Source organism: Felis catus, chromosome A3 (assembly GCF_018350175.1).
Source record: "Felis catus isolate Fca126 chromosome A3, F.catus_Fca126_mat1.0, whole genome shotgun sequence".
Lineage (NCBI taxonomy): Eukaryota > Metazoa > Chordata > Mammalia > Carnivora > Felidae > Felis > Felis catus.
This window is the reverse complement of record NC_058370.1, coordinates 1,772,950-1,789,414: the sequence shown is the minus strand read 5'-3', so window position 1 is coordinate 1,789,414 and position 16,465 is coordinate 1,772,950. Positions and strand designations below refer to the sequence as shown.

Genomic DNA, 16,465 nt, shown 5'->3' with positions numbered 1-16,465 from the left:
TTGTCTTTGCAGAGGCCCGTCTGTTGTCCCCCACGCCTTTCCCAGCCTGGTGGGTGCGAGTGGACATGGCAGTTCCAGGAGGAGGACGGGGAGGTCGGCCACCTGCCCTGAGATGCGAGGGTAACCGCAGATGACCACAGCTTTGTGCTGCCTGTCCTGTCCCGTCCTGTCCTGCTAGAGGTGACTCTGTCCCTGCCTTTAGCCCGGGCTGACCGGTGACCTGTCCTAACCTGCAGAATGTAGGGTGGGGACCGACAGGCCTCCAGCCTGCAGCTCCCCAGGCCCGGGTGAGGCAAAAACACGCTGTCCACACTGTCCGCACAGGGTCCGGGCCACACCGTGGGTTCAAGCCAGGAATGTGGGGCTGGGGTCCACATCGGTGTGTAGCTCAGGTGCAGAGTGAGCTGGGGATGGGGCTTCTCCATCCGGGCGCCTTGAGACCCTGATCTCTCCCATGCGCCCAGCTCAGCTATCTGGGGACAACGGCCTCGGGCTCCTTGGCAGGCAGCCCAGGTGTGGTGGGGCCCGGAGGCCCTCCCTGTGGCCCTGCAGCGCCACAGCAGACCTTCTCCACCCAGACACGAGTGCCCTCCTGAGAGGGAAGCAGGCCAGGGACGTGGCGGGGGGAGTTGGCTCCCGTGACAAAGTCCATACGCTGGGGGCTTACAACGAGAACCTCGTTCCGTCCCAGCTCTGGAGGCCCCAAGTCCAGCATCACGGTGCGGGCAGGCCAGTGCCCCCTCGGGAGGCGTCAGGGGATCCTGTCTCCCCCAGGGGTCCTGGGCTCGCACCATGCCCCTCCGGTCTGCCTCCACGGTCACGTGGCTTCTCTGTGCATCCCCTCATCCTACGAGGACACCAGTCACTGGACTTTGGGCCCACGCTGAGCCAGGACGACCTCATTCTGAGATCTTTAATTCTATCTGCAAAGGACCTATTTCCAAATCGAAATAAGGTCACATCCTGAGGTTCTGCTGTATATGAACGGGGGAGCGGCCAGTCAAGCCAGGATAGCCCCCTTTTTACCTCGACGTCATGTATGTTTTGCAGGGTGCCAGTCCCCTCCTCTCTCCAGCCAGCAGCATGCGTGGTGTGGCCCCTGCACATCCCAGATCCTCCCTCCCCGCTCCGGGCCACCTGCTCCCTTGGAGCAAAGGCCCCTCCTCCCCTGGCCTGGCCGCTCACGCTGCCCCTCCCCCGCGCCAGCTGTTTCTGGGCCGCGCTAAGCGCTCCCTGTGGTCCGCGTGCCCTTCCCCAGGTACCCCGTGAAATTGGGGAGGCCTCCCCGCGGGGCCCACTGTGGGCCTTGTCAGCCTGTCTCGGCTCCTGCGGCCACCTGGCTTGTGCAGCGACTCCTGCCCCCACGGGGTTCGCTGACAACAGGCACCTGTGACGTGCGCTGTGCCAGGACGGTGCCCTTGAGGACCGCGTACGTGTGTCGGGCGTACCACGGAAGGCCACCGAGCCGAGAGCTCTGCTCAGCGACACGCGGGAGCGAACCGGACACCGCACCCCACCCCCGAGGCCACACGTGGGGTTGCGTTTCAACGGTACTCCTGAAGACCTGCCCAGATGGGTGGTGGATGTGTGGTGCTCAGGGCTCTGGGGGCATCACGAGGGGCCCCCATGACAGCTGTCCTGTGTCTTGACTGTGGTGACACGACCTGCACAGGTGGTAAAATCTCCTAGAACTTCGTGTTTCTCGGGTTGCACAGCTCAGTTTGGGAAGGTGAAGGGGTAGAGCTGGACGGCAGTGACAGGTGCACAGCGTGACCGTGCCTGGTGTCACTTAAGGTCAAAGGGGAGATTCTGTGTATTTGACTGCGATGAGAGCGTTAACTAGGCACCCGCCCCACGCTCGCACGCGAGTGCAGGTGGCCCCCGTGCTGTGGTCCCGCTGGGCGGTCCTGTACGCGGCTCCCACGGGGAAACTGGGTGAGGAGCGTGGGGTCCGCGTTGTCTCTTACGATTGCGTGTGAATCCACGACAGCCCCCAAAGAGAAGGAAAAGCAGGAAAGACACCGGAGAAGCCGCTGCTCCGGGATGAACTCCGTGGAGACGGGGAGATCGGGCCTGCGTCGTCCCCTCTGTCACCAAGCCTGGCGTTCCTGACAAATGTTAAAAGCAGACACATAAGGTTGAAAGGACACAAAGCCAGCCCTGGGCATCAGGCTTCTGCAGGGAATATCCTTCCTGAGTCCAGGGCACCATGGGGGTGAATGGGTGTGGGCAGAAATTCCTCGAGACCCGCCGGGCACGGTCTGCTCCTCACGGCCTGCACTGGGGCTCTGATGTCAGCATCGCTCCAGGCTTCTGAAAGGCCAGATGGGGCGGGGGGACCCCCAGGCCACCTGGCCCAGAGTGCACAGTGCCACACAGGCTAAGGGGAGTCGCAGTACCTGTGATTCCACAGTCCACAGGCCTCTAAACTTCCGGGGCACAGCCAGGGCTGCCTGGGGGCCATGGGGGCCACAGATGGGGCACTGAGGGGTAGTGTCCGTCCTGTGATCATTTGGTTCCTTAAAGAAAAAGTCTTTGCAAAAAATTGATGGGTACCAAAATTGATGGGTACCAATGGCTCAATATTTCCCCCAGAGCCGGGAAATCACTCCGATTTCTGCCTTGGCCATGGTCCATTACTACACCCGTATGCTATGCCTGTTACATTCAGCACTGGGAGTTGTGCTAACCCCGCCTCCAGCCTGGTCTCCCTCGTCTGTACGGTGGGGACGGTAAGGCCGGGGGAGCAGGGTCACCCCTGGCCTGGCCTGGGCGTCTTACGCTTGTTCACGTCGGCCCCACCCAGGATACTCCAGGGAGCACACCCAGGGGTCCAGGCCTCGGGCCGACACCCCTCCAGCACCCCCGCCCAACCACCCTGTCCTTTCCACACAGCTGGGTGGCTTCTTAGAGCTGGGCCCTCCCCTGGACCCCCTCCCCCACAGAGTCATGTCCCTGGGAAGGGACAGGGAGGGTTGCCGGATGTGTTGATTTGAATTTCAGATCCACAACAAAGAGCTCTGCACACTTACGCTAAAGCATTAGCTGTTGCAAATCTGAAATCCAGATAGCATGGGCTCCTGTCTTTTATCTGCCTGCCTCAAGTGAGGAGGTGTGGGAAGGGGGGTCGGGGAAACACAAAGCTCAGTGCCTGGAGGGAGGGCTGGAGGGGAGGGGGGGCACCCCCTGGCCTAGGGCACCGCCTTCTTCCAACCCCTTAGAGGGAAGCCCCTGGCAGGCGGAGGGAGGCTGCAGGCTTGCAGCCAGGGCCAGACGCAGGTGCAAACCCCCCGCCCCCATGTGATTCCCCCAACTACTGCACCCCCACCCACCCCGCCCCGGGCCTCAGCCCTGCCCACGCTGCCCCAGGCCTGCCTCGCTCACGCTCTGCTGTCGCACTGTCCTCCAGGGAGGCCCCCTTCAGCCCCAGGGACAGGCCTTCAGCTGACAAAGTCCAGGGGAGGCCCCCAGGTTGGGAGGGGAGAGTCAGAAAATTCCCCCAGCAGCCCGGACCCCCACCCCAAAAGCACGTGTTCTAAGTCACTTGCGCACTCCACCTGTGTTAGGACAGCCCTAACCGACCACTTCTAACCCGCTTCCCCCTGGTGTACTCGGGGTGGCCCCAGCAGAAGCCACCCCCTCCCAGAGATAGTGGACGCCTTCCCAAGTGACTCAGAGGAGCCAGCCTGGGCCTGCCCCAGTGCCAGCTGGCTCACGGGGACCACTGAGGAATGTCTGGGATCCACAGATGACCAAAGGGGGCATCTCAAAGGGCCCAGTTCTGATCCCAGGAAATATCCTTGTGGCCCCAGTAGATTCCTGTAGCCTGGTGACCCCACAGAACCACTGCACCACCAGAGGGGCTTTGTCCAAGGGCTCTGACCTCCCAGCTGGATAGATCTGGAACCCTTGACCAAATCGGTGTGTAGCATAAGGCCCAGCAGGTAGCAGGGGCTCGAGAAGGTTCACTGATACCATCCCTGCATGCACTCATGGTATGTCCCTGTCTGAAATCCCTGCATTAGAATGTGACTCACTTGGACTTAAAGAAGGCCCTCTGTTCAAGTGGAAATCTCCATCTTTCCCTGAGTAGTCCATCACACTTTAGCATGAATTAATAGATTCGTGGGCCTAGGAGCAGGACCGAGCAGAACCTCAGCTGACAAAGAAAGCTTGTGGGCCCTGGGGGCACCAGGGGGAGCTTGCCCACCTGTCCAGCCCCCTGGCTTCCCAGGAGCGTGGGGTTCTGCCAAGCTGGGGAGCCAGCCGAGGCCGGGGCCTGGGAAGGAGGGCAAAAGGCAGGCTCTCCCCCATGCACTGAGTTGCCCCAACTCCTACACCGCAGCTAGGAACCAGGGTTTGCTGGACTCTTTAAAGATCATCAGCATTTAAAGTAGAAGCATTTAAAGATCATGAAATTTGTCATGTTTGAATTTGGAAACTGGTGTGACTTTGGTGTGTCACAGATGCGTTTGCAGCCCAGCACAGTTCGTCACCTCCCCTCCTTACGCCCAAAAGCATCTCCTCTCTCCCTTCTCTTTTTCTTTTGAAGGAGACAGTAGTCCCTCCTAACCCGCCGTCGGTCTCCCCACGGGAAGCAGAGGACTTGACTCCCCTTGACTCGAGGTCGGAAGGTCAGGTGCAGCCTGGCTCTGTGTCACGTGCCGCGTCCTCCACGTGACGTCCATCCCCTGGAGCGGGCATCTCGTCCCGTCACCTGGGCACGAGGAGGGTGAGCCCAGGACAAGAAGGTGCCCTGGAGAGAGACCACAGTCACACGACGTGTGTCACAGCACCTTGTCACAACCGTTCTGTTTCACCGTTATTGTTAATCTCCCGCTGCGCCCGGTTAGGGTTTATAAACCGCGCTCGACCGAGGGCGGGGTGTGTGTCGAGGAAAACGCTTGGTGCGTGTAGGGCTTGGTGCCCCCACGCCTTCGGGCTTCCGTGGGGGTCTTGAAGCGGGGTCCCCACAGGTAAGGGGGGGTGCTCTTGTATTTTGGGGCCCTTCTGAGCAGATTTCACAGCAAGCTGCCTGTTTCCCTGGTGGGGGGGGGGGGACAGGATGCCCTGGTCAGATCCCTGCATGGCACCCTGTGGACAGGACAGATGTCACAGGCATGTGGCCTCAGCCTCCTGACTTTTCTACCCTCAGAGTCTAATGCGTTAAAAGATTGCTTTCTGGAGCGCCTGCCTGGGTGGCTCGGGTGGTCGGTTGAGCATCAGACTCTTGATTTCAGCTCGGGTCATGATCCCAGGGTCATGGGATTGAGCCCCAAGTCAGGGCTTGGGATTCTCACTCTCTGTCTGCCCTTCTTTCTACTTGTGCACGCTCTCTCTCTCTCTCTGTCCCCAAAAATAAAAAAAAAGAAAAGATTGCTTTCCTACCCATGACCATTACAAACAGCTAATTATTATTTTATTAAATAGCCGATTCACTTCCCCGTTTTTTTCTTAATCAAAGACACAGACCTCCCATGGGCAGGAAGGCTCTGTTGCCCCCCGAGACAGAGGGATGCCAGCCCAGGCCAAGTATTGCTGGATAGGACATTTTCGGCACCTCACACTGCCAAACCCCGTCTTGTGTCAGCCATAGGAAGAAAAGGGTTTGGTGACTCATGAAACAGAAAGATCCAGACGCTAGCTTTAGGCAGGGCTGGATCCAGGCGCTTGGACAATGGCACCAGGAAGCTGCCTCTTCCCAGGGTTTGACAGGCCTTCCTCTGCCTTGGCCACAGAGCTGTGCTCCCGCCAGGGGGCAGCCTCGGTGAGGGCAGCGCTGGGGGCCACCAGCTGCAGGGCGACGCGGGCTTCCCAGAGTCCCAGCCAAGGTCCCAAGCACTGCTGCTCTCCGGCTGGGCCTGGGGTGTGCGCTACCCCAACCTGTCACGGGGATTCTGACCAGCCACGCCTGGGACCCGCACCGGTCCTGAAGCCTGTGGGTGGGGCCGGCCCCCGGGACCCGCTGGAGTGAAGGGGGAGTGGTTCCCCAAAGAAGGGGCAGGGGGCCAGACGCCTGTGTGCATTTCCGAGGGGCTCCAGGTGCCCGGGCCGTCGGGCTCGGGACCAGCCGGAGAAGGTGGCCCCTGGGGGCTGGGGTGCTGGGAAAGTGGTCGCGGGAGGAACCAGCACCAATTCAGCCACTCATTAGCTGTGGGACCTTGAGCAGGTCATTATTCAACCTCTGTGCCTCAGTGTCCTCACCTGTCAAACGGAACAGAAGCACCTCATCTGTCTGACGACCAGATGAGTATAGATGGGAAGCGGGTTCACGATGGGGCCTGGGGCTCAGTGAGTGTTAGACACCGGGAGCTGTTCCTGCCCGGGGAACATTCCCTGTGCCAGGTTCCACGGCCATGCTTCCTCGCCCCTTCCCTGGTCCTGACCTGCTGGACCCGAGTCCCTGCCTTCTTCCTGTGGGGCTTGACCCTGAGCCCTGACCCCGACCCCTCCTGTAGGATCCCCAGCTCCCGGATGGCCCCCGCCAGTGTGGGTCACCGTCACCGGATGTGCCCTGAGGACTGGAGGGCCGGGCCCGGTCCCCCAAGTATCAGGCACAAGGTGTCCTTTGCCACCTGCAGCCCCTGTGAGGACGCTGTTAGATCTGCAGGGGCCGAGGCTGGAAGGTGGCACAGCCCAGACCACCTGCCCGTCCAGCCACGCCCAGATCCCACCCTCATTTCCACAGAAAGGAAGGAAAGCAAGGGCAGAGGTGAGCCCTCTAGGTGCCAGTGCAGAGGGGACTCCTGGAGCCCCTCCAGCCAGCCTGCCTGCTGCCAGGCGGGAGGCACAGGTCAGCACAGAGCTACCCGCTGGGTACAGGGCAGACAGCAGGGACGATGGGGCCATTTCTGTAATGATGGGCGGGCAGAGCCAGCGCCCCCTGGCCCCTGGGGGCCCAGGAGAGAGCCTCAGGGATCCCTGCCCCCGCATCACCCTGCCGAGCCAGGACCGCATTCTGTGGAGGAAGAAACGGAGGCCCAGGAGCCCCTGCCTGGCCCCTGAGACTTACTGGGACAGGAAGGAGAAAGGGCTAGATGTTCCCTTAGGATGCCTGGCTTCAGTCGCAGCCTCCCCACAGACCCGCTGGGCGGGTGGGGCAGTCCCCTCTTCCAGGCCTCAGTTTCCTCTCCAAACACACTCCCTGCCTGACCTGGGCATTGGATATTGGGGCTTCCCACTCCATAGCCCACCTTGCCTCTTCCCCCTTCTCTCCTCTACTTGCTGGCTCAGGAGGGGTGACTTTTCCCGGCTCCTTGTGCACAACACAACAGAGCACAAACAGCCGGTACTCAACACGTGCTTGTGTTAAGATCAACAGCGCTGAGCTCCGGTTCCAAGGCTCCCCGGAGCCCCCTCCTGGACAACACGGAGGCCCCGGGTGCTCAGGGGAGCACAGGGGAGACCCCAGTGGAATGGGAGGGTGGAGTCCTGGGCCCCGATGTGTACTGGGTTTGTGATGTGGGGTGAGTCTCCCAGAACCCAGAGCCCTGGCTCCCACATCTGCAGAGTGGAGAATGTGAGCACCCCTCGTGGGCTGGCTGTGAGGACGAGGGGCTCCAGCAAGTGTTGCTAGAAAAGGTTCTTTGCACCCACAAGCCCAGCCGTGGGTGTGAGGATGGGTGGGGGCGGAGGACAGACGGCCACGTGGCTCCCCCAAACGGCAGGGCTCCAGAGCCGGAGGGGCCCCAGCCGTCCCTGCCGTGGCCCCGGCTCCCCAGAGGAAACACCGGGTAACTTGCCCTTTTGTAGAAAGGTGGGGGGTGCCCGCATGGCACCCTGAAAACATAGGGTCCACACCAGCCTGGGAGGGACGGTGCCTGGAACCTGTTCCCAGGGGCACCCCTTTGCCTGCACGCCCTTCTTTCGGGCCCCAGGCTTGGTCCCTGCGGCGTCTTGGAGCGCCCCGCCACCGGGGTCAGTCAATGTTGTGAGCGCGTGAACCGCCACCCTTCACACAGGCTCCCAGCCCCTGGCTAGTGAGCTGGCGGCCCCTCCTCTCCAGCCCCTGCCCTGTTGATGTCCCCTGCAGTCCTCAGTCCCCGTGGAAATGGCCATTAGTTGGCTGTCCACCTCCCAGCCGACCAGCACCCCTTACGGTGCCTGGCACACAGTAGGTACTCAATGAACAACAGCTGCTGGCATGGGCGAGCCCCTGCAGAGGCTGCCGCTCCCGCCCCGGGCCCGCCGGCTTTGTGTCCCCTCCCGGTGCGCCTGCTTCCAAGGAGAAAGGCCCCCTTGGCGTGTTTGTTTGCCGCAGGACTCAGGCCCAATAAAGTCGGTGTCTTTCTTCTCTCCTCCTCCAGCCTCACGCAGGAGCTCGGGGAGCAGCAGTTTCCAGAGATTGAAGACAAAATTGCTTGAAAGCCTGCGCTTTTATCCTCCAATTTGTAGCCATTTAGCAGGGCTGGGCGGAGGGGCAGCGAGGGCTGTGCTGTGCTGCTGGCACGGAGGCGCCCACCGCTGCAGAGGACAGGTGCTTTGTCTTTCCCCGGACAGCTCTGGGCTGCAGGGACAGACCCCCGCCGTGGGGGGTTGGCAGGCAGGTCCCGCGGGGCCAGCAGGGAGGCCACTTGGCCGGCAGTGTACGGGGGCCCCCAGAGCACGAGGGCTTCCCTGAGCTCCGGGCCCCGCAGAGGGTGGCGCCCACCGTCTCTGCCACCACTCCCCCTGCAGCACCCCCGCCCCCCCGGCTCCGACCTCTGCTCAAGACAGCGCCCAGCCCCCAGGCTCGGCCCTCCCTCTGGCACCAAGGAGGGGGCGAAAGAAGAGCATCCTGCCTGGGCCAGAGGGGGTCTCTTGAGAGTGTGGAGGAAAGGGGCGCCAGCTTAGGGCTCTGGGAAAGTTTTCTGGGGCATTTGGGAAATGAAGGTGCAGGTATAGCTGCGGGGTGAGAGGTGTCTGGGGGAGGAAGGCTTTGAAATGTTGCTATGAAAAACCTCGCTCTGCAGTGGAGAGAATCAGAGCTTGCTGACCGGTGCCCAGGGCCCGGCGGCATGTGGCCGTAAGAGACAGGCTGTGCCTGCAGTGGGGAAGGAAGGAAGGGGTCAGAAGTGCTGTGCAAGTAGAACCCACGTGGTGGGGAGAGAGCACGAGGTCAGGGGAGGGAGCGCTCCAGTGGCTGGAAAGGAAGGCAGGCTTCCTGGAGGAGGTGGCTTCCGACCGCCCAAGTTTGTATCTCCCCTAAGCTGTGCTGGCCTCGCCCCCTTTCCCAGGGGACTCTGAGCCCCTGGGGCGGGAACAAGGTCTGCCCCCTCCGTGGAGCATGCAGGGACTGATTGTTCATCGGACCCAGGCTCACCCAGCACCACCCTCTTCTTCTCCCCGTCCCCATCTGCCACCCTCAGTCCCGCCTCCACGCCTTTGCCCGGGGGCCCTCTTCTATCCAAGGTGGCTCCCCTCCTCAGGCCCATCCCTTCCCCTCCACCCCTGGAGTTCAGCTGGTCCCCTGGCAGCTCCCCAGGTGGAAGATCCTGTGACACAGGAGAACTCCGGTCCTGGGTGGTGGGCAGGTGGCACAGGGGGCGGGGCTGTGGGTCATATTCTTGAGGCTGGAGTGAGGCCCTCCCCGCTCCATGCCGCCTTCCCGAACAGGGGTGCGTGGCTGGGGGCACGGTGTCTCTGATCGGGATCGGACCTGTAGGACAGGCCAGACCAGCCTTATCTCCCCCCTGCCCCTCATCCCCTGCCGAGTGGCCTTGTGTCTCCCTGGGGTCCCGACCAAAGTACGGGAGCTCGGCCCACCCCCAGGAAGGCCTCAGGAATCAGCACCAATAAAAAAATACACTTTACTGTGGACCTCGAAGTCTGCAGGGCAGCGGGCAGGCGGGGAGCGGGGCATGCACAGCGCCGACGGGGTGCCCGGGACGTGGCCGACGGCCCCGGTGTCCTGGGGCTGCCCCTGCGAGCCCCGGGGGCCCCCTCCCACCCCCCGGCCGGAGCGGATGAAGCAAGAGAGGCGGCCTTCCCGACGAGCAGGCGTCCGGGGCCCCGGCCGCGCTCGGAGCCGCCAGGCAGGGCCCAGCACCCCGAGCCCGGGGGCGGGGTGGGCAGAAGCAGCTGGCGCAGCTCAGCCGGAAGCAGCAGCGCGAGGAAGGAGGGCGTGGGAGCCCACACCTGCCAATCCAGCCCTGAGCTCCTCAGCAATTTTGTCTCTCTTGATTAAACAGCCAAGGAACATGGAGTTCACGGACGTGTTTTCTTCTTCGTCTTCCTGAAACACCCAGAACGGAAGGGCAGAGGACGGCTGCGGGTTCCTGGGGGGCACTTGGCACTTTGGGGGCGTAGGGACTTGGAGGGGGCCGGGGCCTGGGCTCAAGCAGGGGACAGACAGCAGCAGAGCCCATGGCCCTGGCTTGTGGGGAGGGCGGGGCGTGTGCAGGTGTGCGCAGGTGTGTGCACGTGCAGCGGCAGACTGCTCACGAGGCCCGGAGCGCACGCCGATCACTCGCTTTGGGAAGGACACCAAGCAGCACTTGTGCAAAAGGGTGGACGCCACCGGCCACCGGACCGTCTGTGGGGCGCGGGCGGCGTGGCTGGGATTGTTCCTCCCGGGGTGAAGCTAGGGTTTGAGCGGCGGGGTGGGCGACCAGGCTCCGGTTCAGGCAGCAGGGGCCGCTCTGGCCGGCCCAGCGAGCTGCCCCCGCGGCAGGCGGACGGTCTGAGAGATTCTGCCGTGGCATTTAGGGCGGGCTGGAGACGAGGCGTGGCTCACGCCCGGGGGCGGCCAGGTCGGGGGCGGTGTGGCCGGCTGCCCAGGAAACCGGAGCCTGGCGGGGGCGGCGGTGGGAGGCCCCCCCTCCCCCCACCCCCTGGCACCCCGGGTGCCCGCCAAGGGCCGGCTCACTTCCAGCAGTGCTCCAGGGAGCTGTGCGGCTGGATCTTGAGCTTCTGGGGGCAGAGCAGCTTGGTGAAGGCTCGGCGGAAACTGTAGTGGCACAGCGGGTACAGGACGGGGTTGACGGCCGAGTTGGCCCACAGCAGCCAGAAGGACGTCTCGTACCAGTAGTCAGGGACGCAGTGGCCGTGGCAGGCGGCCCGGATGATCATCAAGAGTGTGTACGGGGCCCAGCAGAGCCCGAAGATGCTCACGATGACGGCCAGCGACTTGGCCACCTTCTTGTCCCGGGACAGCCGGAAGCGCTGGGTGATGCTCTGGGACGCCATCTTCATGCGCTTCTCCAGCGACGCGGAGGACGCCGAGGGCTTGGAGCCCCGCTTGAGCGAGCGAGGCCGCTCGGTGCCCCGCGAGGAGCTGCCGGAGCTGGAGGTGGGCGAGGCCGCGGCGCCCCCACCGCTGCCGCCCCCGGGGGCCGCCTCCCCCGCCTCGGCGCCCGGGGCCGCCTCGCCCACCCCGACCCCGTACCTGTGCAGCGGCACGGCCTCCCCGCGCCCCTTCTGCCAGCAGCCCCAGCAGCCGGGCGCGGCGGGCGGCGGGGAGGGCTGGGCCTCGGGCGGGGGCTCGGGGTCCCGCGCCCCGTCCAGCCGGACGCGGGTGCGCCTCTGGATGTTCAGGTAGATGCTGAGGTTGAAGAAGGTGACGCTGAGGAAGGGCGTGAAGAACTCGAGTGTGGAGGCCGTGATGAGGAAGTACCAGTTGTGGAAGAACTCGGCGTAGCAGTGGCCCTCCGGGATGGAGCTGCCGCCGGACAGGTACTCCCAGCTCAGGATGGCCGGCCCGTACAGGAGGAAGGCCAGCACCCACACCATCACCATCTTCTGCACCGCCCGCCGCGTGTCGCCCTGCTGGGCCCGGTAGGAGACCTGCCCGGGACACGCTGGCTCAGGAGGGAAGGGGCCCGGGCAGCAGCAACAGGGGGCTGGGAGCTCCCCCGACACCCCGCGCCGCGCCCCCCCCCCCCACCGCCGCAGCCTCTGGGCCTCTGCGCGTGGCCTCCCTCCCCTCCCCCGCTCCCCACGTGGGTCTGGCCGGCTGAGGCCCCAGCACACTCTCCCGCGGTCATGCAACCTCCCTCAGATCGGCCCCAAACGCTAACTTCGTGCCAGGCTGCTTGTGTGCCACCCCTGCTGGCCGTGGGCACCCGGGGGGTGGGGGAGGTCCTGTCTCCCTCCCCTGCCCACCGAGCGCCCCCCCGTGCCGGGCTCCGTGGCCCCGGCACCTGCTGGGTGTCTCGTGCAATCTTCACGGTGGAAGTTGTCCTCCCTTCCCTGGTGGCTCAGGGAGAGAGGCGGAGGCCACAGGTGGATTGGCTCAAGGGGACCCTGAGCCCCTGCTCTGCACTGTCTCGTGGCCTCTCCAGGCGGGGACACGTGGGGCCCCCAGCAGAGGGCGCTCAGAGTGACTGGCAGAGTCATCTCAAAGAAGAGGGCCAACCGGGACTCCGGCTGCTGCCCCTGTGCCCGCCTGGCCCTGATGCAGGAAGCCCAGGCCGCCCAGCGTCCCTGGCTCACAGTGACTACTCACACCAGGAAAAGCTCGTGGAGCCAGAAGCTGATGACTGACTTCCGGGGGCACACTCGTGCACACATGCATGCACGCTTGTGCGCACATATACACACACACACACACACACACACACACACACGAGCGCACGGTGGGGAGGGTACCACCGACAACCTCTGGCCCAGATCCTCCCTCGGCCCTCCAGACTTTGGACCTGCTCCAGGGCGGAGGCTGAATCGCCCCCGTTCCTTCAGGAACACCCGATGCCGGGTCCAGACGTGCCGCCTGCCTGTCCCAGGACCCATCCTACTGGCAGCAAGCAAATGGCTACTGAGTGGGCGGCTGGCCATAGAGTACCCAGTATGTCCGGGGTGAGGCCAGCAGAGACCAAGCCCACCCGGTACCGCCCACAACTTGGAAGTGGCCATCCTCTGCTGTGGCCACTTCCTGACCACCCCCCTCCCAGGAGCGAACACGGGGCACCGGCTTCCCAGACTCACAGCGCGGGTGACTGACAGGAAGCGGTCATAGCTGATGAGCACGATGTTGAAGACGGACGAGGTGCAGAGTAGGTAGTCCACCACCAGCCACAGCTTGCAAAGACCACGGCTAAAGGGCCAGCGGCCAGTCAGCACATAGGGCACATAGAGTGGGATGCAGAAGGCCCCTGGAGGAGAGAGAGCAGGGCCATGGTGGGCCACGGCTGGACAGGGGCCTGGGGTCAAACCCACCACAGTGGAGAGACAGGCAGGACCTGGGGGTGGCGCAACGGCCGCTTTCCTGGGACCGGCAACCCTGACCTTGCCCTCGCCTCCGCCCTGTCTCTCAGGCACACCCTCTACCCTGCGACTGGCCTTCAGCCCCTGCCACTGGCGTCCCCTGGACTTGGAGGTAGGAGGGAAGATCCAGGGGTGGGGACCTCCGGGCACGATGAGACACCCCCCCCCCAAGCCTTGATTCGGTACGTCCACATTTCTGTGCAGTCCTCCCAGGCCCCAAAGGGAGGCAGGAAAATTTCCTCCCTCCTCTTCCACCTGCTGGACCCCAGCCCCTAACCCAGCCTTTGGACAGCCCTTCCTCCTCAGCTCAGAAAGAGAGAACGCCTTTCTCCCGACCCAAAGGGCATTTGGCTGCCACCACGCCAGCCGCTCCCACGGCCCAGGGTCTGGCAGACGCACTTAGCAGCCCCAACAGGTGTCTGGCGCTCGGGCCCCCTCCGCGCGCCCCGCCCCCAAGCCGGCAGCAGTGCACGGACACGTGAGAGCGCGCTCCTCCGAGCATCTCCCCCACCCCCACCCCGCTTCCCCCACGCCCCCCTCCCCCAACACGGCTCTAAAAACTCCCTTCCATGTCCCCTCCCCCAAACCTCTCCCAGCGCCCTCCGCACGTCCTGAGTCCGCCAGCAGCCTTTGTTTGGCTACGGCGCAGGAGCCAGCGGTGCACTCGCGGCCGCTGCGCCTTGCGCCTGGCCAAGCGCCCGCCCGCCCGCCGGGGCCCCTTGCCGAGGAACATTCCCCCCCACCCCCCAGCCCCGGTCCCGGGTGGGGGAGGCAAGGAACTTCGCCCGCGCCCCCCGCCCCCCCCCCGGGTCCCGGACGCCCCCTCCCCAAACAGGGCTCCCTGGCGGGGCCGTGTGCCCGAACAGAAAGGCGCCCTAGGTCCACGCTCCAATCCCTGCTGGCCGGGCCGGGCTGGACACTCCTGGGCTCGGGCGGGGGCTGGGGGCTTTACCCACGAGGAAGTCGGAGATGGCGAGGTTGAGCAGAAAGAAGTTGTTCTGGGTGCGGAGGCTCGAGTCGGCCACGAAGGCGAGCATGACCAGCGCGTTGCCGAGCACCGTGGCCACGATAAGCAGCGCCATGAGCGCGGCCAGCACCGCGGTCCAGGCGGCGGAGAAGCCGCGCGCCCCGCCCGCAGCCGCCGCCTCGCCCGCCAGCGCCCCCGACGCGTTCAGCGGCCCGTCGGGCGGCGTGCGCTCCATGACCCGCCGGCTCAGGCGGCGCCGGGGCGCGGGGCAGGGCGCGGACCGCCGGCCGGGCGGCCGGGAGGGGCCCCGGCCCGGGAGCCTGGTGTCTGCGGGCTCTCGGCCCGGCCGGCTTCCCCGGGGGGTGCCCGGCGCATGGTCCGCGGGCGCCGAGACCCGGGACGGGGCCGGGGCTGGCGGCGCCGAGGGGGCTCGCGCCGGAATCCGAGCCGAACGGGGCCAGCGGCACGACCGCTGCAGCCCGGGCGGACCCGGAGCGGAGCGGGAGCCCGAGCCGCCGCCAGAGCGCCGGTGCGCCCCGAGTGCAGCGCGCAGCCGAGTGCGCCCCGCGCGCAGCCCGCCGCCCCCCGCGCCCCGCGCAGCGCCCCCGCCATTGGCTGCCGCCCGCGCCCCGCCCCCGCCCCGCCCCCGCCCCGCCCGGCGCCGGCAGCACCACGGACAGCGCCGCGTGCCCGCCGGGCCGCCGGAGCCCCAGCCAGGAGCGCTCGGCGGCTGGCGGAGAGCCCGGCCCGAGCAGGCGGGCGCCGGGGCGGGGGGCGCGCCTGCTGCCAGCCGGCCCGCGCGCACAGGAGCCGGTACCTGCGCCGCCGGGCCTGAACCCGCGCCCTCAACCCCGGCGACCCTGGCGGGCCCTCGTCGGGAGTCGGGACGATTGTGGGGACCTGAAATGCAGGGAGGGGTGCACCTGCTCCTGCGCCCAGGGGAACTTGCCCCGCGGGACCCCTCCTCCTGTCATGCTTCAGGCAAGCGGGTCTCAGGGGAAGGAACGTCCCAAGGAGAAAGGAGGGGGAGGGGCCGCTGAGAGCAGGGGCCCCGACCAGGGGTCCGCTCCAGCCCCCATATGCGTGGGACTCTGGGCAGAGCCCAGCGCAGGGTCTAGGGTGACCTGCAAGGCGCAGACGGTTGTGGAGTTACATAAGGGAAGATGGGGGGCCAGTGGGCCCAGCCGGGAAGGGAGCACACACCCCCCCCCCCGGTCTCCGGCGGGCCCCAGGTTGAGCAGGGAGAGGCCAGAGGTTCAGAGCCTGGCCATGGCCCCCTCCCCCTGCTGACAGCAGAGTGAGGCGGTCACCGCTGCAGGGACAGGCGAGGTCACTGCGCTTAGGGCGCAGCCAAGGCAGCAGCTGCCGCGGCTGCGTTAGCGCCTGCAGGGGGGGGCGGTGGGAGGAGAGGCGGCGGGAAGGAGCACCCCCTCCCCCCCAGACACACATGCTCAGATAGACAGGGTCAAGGACAGATTCGGCAGGAGACACAGCGAGACAGACAGATGCGCCCACACTCAGACACACAGACACCCACAGACCAAGGAAACAGCCACCCAGCGTCAGGCTGGGGACCCACGAACGGCAGTTAGACACACACACAGCAGACAGCAGACAGCCAGGGAACAGCGCCCGAGGGAGAGAAAAGCAGCGACTCTCTCTGCTCTGTCTCCAGCGGCGCGCATCTGCGGAAGCCTCCAGGAGGACAGAAATGGGCGAGTCTGCATGTGGGGGGTGGGGGCAGCGAGGCTGGGGGGAGGGGCTGCTGTCCCGCCGGCACACACAGGCGCTCCCATACTTACCGTAGCTTCCTCAGCACGCGGGGACCGTCTCTTGCCCTAGCCCCAAGAGATACTTCAGAAACTTTGGGAAGTGGAGGAGGCTAGGCTCCCTCTAACCCTTCCTCAGAGCTGGCTGTGCAGCAGGAGACCCCGGACCTTCGCCCCAGGGGCCCACTGTTCCGCGGCCTCTCACGGCCCCGTGCTGGAGGAGGAGTGCGGGGCTCCAGCTCGTGCTCCCAGAAGCCCTCTCTGAGCACCTGGCTATACTCCCCTCCACCAGCGAGCCCCGTTCCTCTTGCAGGCTCCCCGGCTTCTCCTCACCGTACCCCAGTGTGCCTGGCGGGCAGGGCTGTGCCAGGGCCAGGCAGCTAGTTGGTGGTGAGGCGAGCCACGCAGAGAGTTTCTGGAGGAGCAGAGAGCCGCTGGACCCCATCACTGCCATCCCCCAAGTTCTCCCGCACCTTTGGTCCTGGGTCGGGACTCTGCGCCCCACGCTCTGTCTGCCAGCAGCTCCCTGCTGAGTGGGTCCCCCAGG

The 16,465-nt window shown here is 65.4% G+C and overlaps 1 protein-coding gene across 2 annotated transcripts; it reads right to left on the bottom strand.

The window, feature by feature from the left end:
* Positions 1–9,764: 9,764 nt before the first annotated feature.
* On the bottom strand, positions 9,765–14,661 carry HRH3 (histamine receptor H3). 2 transcript variants are annotated; one of them, XM_045053412.1, is made up of 4 exons: positions 14,135–14,661; positions 12,904–13,070; positions 10,847–11,763; positions 9,765–10,213 (listed from the first exon to the last, which is right to left on the bottom strand). In XM_045053412.1, exons 1-4 carry the CDS (start codon positions 14,382–14,384, stop codon positions 10,186–10,188), a joined length of 1,362 nt encoding a protein of 453 aa, XP_044909347.1. In that variant the 5' UTR covers positions 14,385–14,661; the 3' UTR covers positions 9,765–10,185. The 2 variants fall into 2 exon arrangements, with proteins under 2 accessions (XP_044909347.1, XP_023106804.2); XM_023251036.2 differs by lacking the exon at positions 9,765–10,213 and having other exon boundaries at positions 10,843–11,763.
* Positions 14,662–16,465: the final 1,804 nt, after the last annotated feature.

Coding starts and splice junctions, on each gene's coding strand:
- HRH3 (XM_045053412.1), bottom strand. CDS start 14,384: ATGGAGCGCACGCCGCCCGACGGGCCGCTGAACGCGTCGGGGGCGCTG. Junction 11,764..12,903: donor TCCTGTCAGTCACCCGCGCT/GTGAGTCTGGGA, acceptor TGTCCCGGGCAG/GTCTCCTACCGGGCCCAGCA. Junction 10,214..10,846: donor TCCCTGGAGCACTGCTGGAA/GTGAGCCGGCCC, acceptor TGGGTGTTTCAG/GAAGACGAAGAAGAAAACAC.